We start from the raw sequence: 7,619 nt of genomic DNA, 5'->3' as shown, positions 1-7,619 counted from the left end.
TCCCTCCCACCACCTCTCTGTAGCTTAGGTTTTATCTTACGTTGGAGGCTCGGACCTTCCCAAAGGTTTGAGTAAGGTCCAGATGTAAAAACAAGCCTATAGAGATGTATATGTCTAGACAGATGGGTGGTTGGTTAGCAGAGGAGATTGATACATACACAAATAAAAAGACAGTGATACAGTCACATGAATGACGGATGGATGTTTTGAAGAGATGTTTACGTTCAACAGGTGGTGTCATGGATATCAATCAAACCTTGTTAGCAAGCTCACACACTGTCACCTTAGGGAACCTAACTACCACAAATACATTTAAGTAATTTAGCAGATGCTTTTATCCAAAGCAATTTACAGTAGTGAGTAATTTTTTTGTACTGGTCCCCTGTGGGAATCAAACGAACAACCCTGGCATTACAAGCGCCATGCTCTACCAACTGAGCCACACAGGACCATAAGATGTAAATGAAAATGAAGGCTGACATTCATGGTCTTGATAGGTTTAATTAAGGTAATGGGTTCTGATGGGAGAGGAAGGAGAAGAAAGGGTTTACTTGGGCTTTAGTCTCACAGAAGATTGACCCAAAATAACCGGCTCCAACAACAATATCAGATCTGGGTGGAGAGAGACCATATTGGGGTTTCATATAGACTACAGCCATTTAGTTAGGTCAATATAAACTGTAATGGCAAATATGGTAAAACACAATCATTTTTCACAATTAATTCTGGAAAGAAGGTATGATGAGGGAATGGAGATGTGTGAGAGAGTGACTGTGTCCAATCCAGTTTGTTTGTTCAAGTGTGTGTGTGTGTGCAGTGCGTGCGTGTGTGTATGTGTGTGTGTGTACAGTATGTACAGTATGTGATATGGGCTAACTTGTGATGATCAGGGGTTGGCTATGGAGATGTCACACCATGTTACCATCATCTTTATCAGCCTAATGCAGTTATATGGAACAACAACATGTTAGGGGACTGCTGCCCTCAGAGTGTCTCAGATCTTTATGTCCTGGAAGAAATATACACAAAGAGGTCCGTATACAGCAGGCAAATATTAACACAGCAGCCTAAAATGAACACTAATGTGTACATTGCTATTCCATATTTCCATCCATCATCACACACATAACACAGTGTCCACAGCAGGCCCCTCAAGATGGAAACACACACATAGACCCACATAGGCTAACACAACAACCTAAATCTACCACTATAAATTGCTATTCTATGATACTCTCCGTCACACACCAACGCTATGTACTCAAAGTAGGCCTCTCTAGAAAAAAAAGATTGCCTTTCATTAACTAACACTCGCACTTGTCCCCCCCCCTAACCCTAACCCTAACCCTAACCCTAACCCACTACACTAGCACTTACTTCGCTGATAGCTACTTTATTGAGGATTTTTTTTTTATATGACTGAGATATGTGGTTGTCCCACCTAGCTATCTTAAGATGAATGCACTAACTGTAAATCGCTGTGGATAAGAGCATTTGCTAAATGACTCCATCCCCAGGGGCAGCAGCAACCGGGTCAGGTGCTCTGCCAGGAAGTCTTATGAAGCCTTGATACTGTATGTGTTATAATTATGTGTGAGTGAATGTCTGAAGGGGCCTGGGATGAAGAGGGGGAGGAGGCGTGGTGGGTGGTCAATGCTGTAATGGTGTGTTCCTCGTCTGAGATGTCAATGTCTTCCCCAGAGGAATGAAGGGATGACTGCAGGAAGGAAAGAGGAGAGAATTCATGATTTTCACACACATTTGCATCAATGCACAATCCCTGCTAACAATACACCAATGTTTCAGAACAATCAGATCCCTACAATATTTCCATGAACAGGGTGAGGTGTTCTTACCTGACTCTGTCCTTTGTTGGGGTGTGTGTGTGCCCCCTGTCTGGTCCTTGGATCAGTAGGCCCAGGTTGGAGCAGTTGCTGTCTCTGTCTCTCTCCCTGTCGCTGCTGTCCCAGTTGTGGCTGCTGCTCCACCTCCGACTGCTGCTGCACCAGCACCATACCGCCCTCCTGAGTCCCTGTCCCGCTCTCTGTCCCTGTCCCTCTCTCTGTCCCTGTCTTCCTGGGAGAGCTAGAGAATAGTAAGTGAGTAGTACAGTCAGTACACCAAGTCATCCCAGCACCATTACGCATAAACCTTCTTATACGTAATATGCCACAATCACAACTGTAAGGCCTACATTATAGACATTAGTAGACACAGACACACAAGTGTAAGGTACCTGGCTGAGAGGTCAAGTGGCAGTGTAGCCCTGCTGCTGGTGAGGCAGATACTGCATGGCCTGGAACGTTGAGGCACCTAGACACAGAGGAGGAGACAAAACGAGGGATTTATGAATGAAGCACACACACAGACAGCATTCACACTATGCTTCTCATTCTTATAATGACCTCAACACAGTCACCTTGAGAAACAAAATAGCAACAGATACATAGCCTATTCCCAGATCTGTTTGTGCTGTCTTTACAACTCCTTTGATCATTGTAAAACATGTTTGGCATGGCAATGACCATAGGAGTTGGCAAGACAACAGATCTGGGACCAGGCTACCAGACATTATATGCTTTAAATCTCACATAGACAGCACATCTCTGAAATAACGTTTACATTCAAAATCCAAACCGGTTACCTCTGAGCTGCGAGCTGCTGGTGTAGCTGACAGAGACTGGCTGGCTGGGGGCGAAGGGAGAGGCGTGCTGTGCCTTGGTGAGCTGGCCGTAGGGGCCATGGGCTGCCTGGCTGGCTGCATACTGCCCGTGCTCGGAGCCCCTGGTAGTGATGCCCTGTCAAACGACATACAAGACACATTTTCAGACACATTCACTGCACTGTAAGTTGCTTTGGATAAAGGCGTCTGCTAAATTGCATATAATATATTATTATGAAATTACATTCAGCCCAGCCCTAAATTAAGTATAGAACATGTTATAAAATCTAGGTCATATTGGGTCCCCAATCGTCAGTCCTCAAGCCACTGAAGTCCTTATTATAATCAACAGGTACAAGTGCCTGCTGCATACATTGGCAATAATAATAATAATAATAATAATAATAATAATAATAATAATAATAATAATAATAAATAAATAACATGAAAAAATGGGGAAAGAAAGTAAGATCATGTCTGTAGTCACACACTACCAGTCAGAAGTCACAATGTTAATGCTAAATCTATCAGTAAATACGTTTGAATTTCATATCAAAGACCAGGTGCACAACATATCAACATTAGTAGGTTGCTGAGGAATAGATAAAGTAGATCAGGGATGAGCATCTTTGATGAGGGTGGGGGCCACAAAAAATCTGAACTCATCATGAGGGCTGCAGTTGCCCACAATGCGAGAAAAACATTTTTGTGACAGCCGGATAAAAAAAATATGTTTCAGAGTTAATTCCGTGCAATTCTACACATTTTGCCATGGGGTGTATAGACAATGTTGCAGTATTCAGCACTGTGTGCTTCAAAACTAATGTTAATTTGTTATTTTTAGTAAAAGTTATGATTTTTTGCCTCAAACTCTTACCGCATCTTGGGTAATTTCCCTAGCAATGTTCCGACATTGCTATGTTTCACCTTGGTTACTTTTGTTGTGCACTGGCGCACAGAACACAGAACTAGTTGTGCATTCGGTGTTGGTCCTTGCATAAGCTCCAGCAACACATGCATGTTACCGGTCCTTCACTGATCTAGATGAACCCCGAAATGAGGAAATATGTTTTAACCATATACAGTGGTTTTCTCAGTTAATATAAGATGATTTGGCAGCTGTATTTAGCCTACAATGGCCATCATTGCTTTTGCCTGCTAGCCAAACTAAAGACAGCACAACATTTGCTAGCTAACACAGCTCTGAAAATATTCAAAGTCCCAACAGCCACATAAAGCGCTGTTCTGGCATCTGAGAAAAATATATTTAGCACCTTTCAACAGCTTCGTATGTCATATTATTTTGGGATTCCTCCGGTCTGGTACATACGTTGCTTTGATTTATAATATTTAATGAATGTGCAACTTTTAAACGTTTTGAACCACACAGTGTTCATATTCACAAAACTTTGCAGTTTTGTTTCCTGGGTCACAGAATGTATTTTCTGAAGCCATTCTTGGAATATTGGTCCTGTATGTGCTGTCTGTATGCACTGTCAACAACAACCATAGATGTTGACAAGACAGCACATACAGATCTGGGACCACCAGGCTAGTGATAAGTGACATTTTAAAGACCTCCAGCGAGTAAATTCAGGAGCAGGTAAATATATTACCTCTGTTCTTTCCTCTGTCTCTTCTCCTCCTCCTTATGGAGCACTTTCAACTGGAGGAAGAGTTGATGTTTCTCCTCTTGTAGCCCATGTAGCTTCTCCTCCATCTTCATGATCTAAAGGAGAAATAGAGGTACAAAGCAAGAGAGAGGAGTTGAGTAAGAAGAACAGAGAGAGGCACTGGGCAATGTAAAGATCTCAAGAACTTACCTGGTCTTTTGTCTCATCTAAAGACATTCTCTTCTCCTCCACCTCTTTCTTCCTCTTCATTTTCTCCACCTCCTTCTGCTCCATCATCACTTATTCTTCCTCTGTGACACAAGGTTGGGTGAGAAGGTTACAGAACAGGAGTTGGTATCAGCGTGTTACCTGTAACTTTGTTTGAGTTTGCACTTCTCCCAGTGTCATTGGGTAGAGAGGGTTCATTCTTACCTTGTCTCTTACTGTCTTGCTCTCTTATGATGTGCTTGTGCAGGGTGCGTGCTATGGCATTGGACCATTTTGGGCTCTAGCAGAGCAGGCATGATGGCAGGGATTGGGGGCAGATATGAACAGACAGGTTGACGCAGGAAGAAAGTGAGCACAACAATCACCACTGACATTACTAACATACAGTGAGGGAAAAAAGTATTTGATCCCCTGCTGATTTTGTACGTTTGCCCACTGACAAGAAATTATCTGTCTATAATTTTAATGGTAGGTTTATTTGAACAGTGAGAGACAGAATAACAACAAAAAAATCCAGAAAAACGCATGTCAAAATTTTTATAAATTGATTTGCATTTTAATGAGGGAAATAAGTATTTGACCCCCTCTCAATCAGAAAGATTTCTGGCTCCCAGGTGTCTTTCATACAGGTAACGAGCTGAGATTAGGAACACACTCTTAAAGGGAGTGCTCCTAATCTCAGCTTGTTACCTGTATAAAAAACACCTGTCCACATAAGCAATCAATCAATCAGATTCCAAACTCTCCACCATGGCCAAGACCAAAGAGCTCTCCAAGGATGTCAGGGACAAGATTGTAGACCTACACAAGGCTGGAATGGGCTACAAGACCATCGCCAAGCAGCTTGGTGAGAAGGTGACAACAGTTGGTGCGATTATTCGCAAATGGAAGAAACACAAAATAACTGTCAATCTCCCTCGGCCTGGGGCTCCATGCAAGATCTCACCTCGTGGAGTTGCAATGATCATGAGAACGGTGAGGAATCAGCCCAGAACTACACGGGAGGATCTTGTCAATGATATCAAGGCAGCTGGGACCATAGTCACCAAGAAAACAATTGGTAACACACAATGCCATGAAGGACTGAAATCCTGCAGCGCCTGCAAGGTCCCCCTGCTCAAGAAAGCACATATACAGGGCCGTCTGAAGTTTGCCAATGAACATCTGAATGATTCAGACGAGAACTGGGTGAAAGTGTTGTGGTCAGATGAGACCAAAATCGAGCTCTTTGCCATCAACTCAACTCGCTGTGTTTGGAGGAGGAGGAATGCTGCCTATGACCCCAAGAACACCATCCCCACCATCAAACATGGAGGTGGAAACATTATGCTTTGGGGGTGTTTTTCTGCTAAAGGGACAGGACAACTTCACCGCATCAAAGGGACGATGGACGGGGCCATGTACCGTCAAATCTTGGGTGAGAACCTCCTTCCCTCAGCCAGGGCATTGAAAATGGGTCGTGGATGGGTATTCCAGCATGACAATGACCCAAAACACACGGCCAAGGCAACAAAGGAGTGGCTCAAGAAGAGGCACATTAAGATCCTGGAGTGGCCTTGCCAGTCTCCAGACCTTGATCCCATAGAACATCTGTGGAGGGAGCTGAAGGTTCGAGTTGCCAAACGTCAGCCTCGAAACCTTAATGACTTGGAGAAGATCTGCAAAGAGGAGTGGGACAAAATCCCTCCTGAGATGTGTGCAAACCTGGTGGCCAACTACAAGAAATGTCTGACCTCTGTGATTGCCAACAAGGGTTTTGCCACCAAGTACTAAGTCATGTTTTGCAGAGGGGTCAAATACTTATTTCCCTCATTAAAATGCAAATCAATTTATAACGTTTTTGACATGCATTTTTCTGGATTTTTTTGTTGTTATTCTGTAAGGGGGCAATTCCTTATTGTAAGGGGGCAATTGCTTATTCACACAGGGGCTTTGGCTGTTGCATAACTTTGTTTATGAAATAAATGAAGTAAGTAGGTAATTGTTGTGTTATTTGTTCACTCAGGTTCCCATTATCTAATATTAGGTTTTGGTTGAAGATCTGATAACATTCAGTATATAAAAATATGCAAAGGTAGAGAAAATTAGAAACTGGGCAAATACTTTTTCACGGCACTGTATGTTTACAGCTATTTGCCTACCACAGTCCTTTATTCATCAAACAACAATACATGACTTAATCAGGCTGTTATGATTAAGTCTCAAATCAGATAACAACAGCAAAAATCTAGCTATATTATAATAATCTATTCAGTTAGCTAGCTATGTCAGCCGCCACCTAAAATATAGCTAGCTGACTAGCTCAAATGCCAGTAGCAGATTCTAGCTATACCACAAAAAGCTATGCCATATCACAAAATCATGATCACATCCTCACCTTCAAATGTTTGTCTAATAATGACAAACTGCAGTCAAGACTAAACTAACTGAGCTAGCTAATGTGGAGCTGAGCACTGAAGAGTCAGTGAAGACACATAGTAGGCAGGGCAAACCCGTTTTGGTGATTTCTGGTATATAATCAAAATAAATCAATCGCAGCACGTTTTTGGACTCATTCAGCAGTTTTTACCCGATTAAGTACAATACCATTGTACATTAATGTTGAAAGTTCAATTTATATTTCAAAAAATTAAGTTGAAAATGATGCTGTCGCTGCTTCCTGTTGACAAGACATTTTGATAAATAGCCCAATGTCAAAACACAGTTTTAATGTGTCCAAATCAATAACTGATATGCAGAAACAGTTTGTGATATATTGTAAACCTAAACATAAAATGTGCTATCTACACATACAGGTGCAACAATAGTAATCATATTACTTGTATTTTTTTAAACAAGCAGCTTAAAAACTGCACACACACCAAAAAACCCTGTTGTTTTGACAAGTGGCAATAAATCACTAAATACGATTAGGGGGAAATCAGGTTGTACGCGCTTTTGAAACTAACACAACTAAAAAAACACATGGAAACTGGAGATATTTTTTTACATCACTGGTTAGAGGACAACCTGCAGAAAACAGTCAGGTACATTTTGGAGTGATGCATTTTGATTTGAGGGTCGCAAAAACAAAAAGTGAAACACAACACTTTTGTCAATCACTCATATCAATATCA

The 7,619-nt window shown here is 41.9% G+C and overlaps 1 protein-coding gene across 1 annotated transcript; it reads right to left on the bottom strand.

Moving 5' to 3' along the window:
• Positions 1–2,190: 2,190 nt before the first annotated feature.
• On the bottom strand, positions 2,191–4,922 carry LOC121554943 (rab-like protein 6). The gene is made up of 5 exons (XM_041868649.1): positions 4,708–4,922; positions 4,486–4,586; positions 4,279–4,391; positions 2,645–2,798; positions 2,191–2,313 (listed from the first exon to the last, which is right to left on the bottom strand). The coding sequence occupies exons 2-5, from the start codon at positions 4,570–4,572 to the stop codon at positions 2,191–2,193; spliced, it is 477 nt and encodes a 158-aa protein (XP_041724583.1). The 5' UTR covers positions 4,573–4,586; positions 4,708–4,922.
• Positions 4,923–7,619: the final 2,697 nt, after the last annotated feature.

Source organism: Coregonus clupeaformis, chromosome 40 (assembly GCF_020615455.1).
Source record: "Coregonus clupeaformis isolate EN_2021a chromosome 40, ASM2061545v1, whole genome shotgun sequence".
Taxonomy (NCBI): Eukaryota; Metazoa; Chordata; class Actinopteri; order Salmoniformes; family Salmonidae; genus Coregonus; species Coregonus clupeaformis.
The sequence above is the reverse complement of the archived record's forward strand: the minus strand, read 5'-3'. Positions and strand labels throughout refer to the sequence as shown.

Excerpts from the sequence above, each read along its gene's own strand:
- LOC121554943 (XM_041868649.1), bottom strand. The coding sequence starts at position 4,572 with ATGATGGAGCAGAAGGAGGTGGAGAAAATGAAGAGGAAGAAAGAGGTG. Across the intron at positions 2,799-4,278 it reads AGACAGAGGAAAGAACAGAG|GGCATCACTACCAGGGGCTC; the intron begins GTAATATATTTA and ends GTCGTTTGACAG. Across the intron at positions 2,314-2,644 it reads CAGCAGCTCGCAGCTCAGAG|GTGCCTCAACGTTCCAGGCC; the intron begins GTAACCGGTTTG and ends CTCTGTGTCTAG.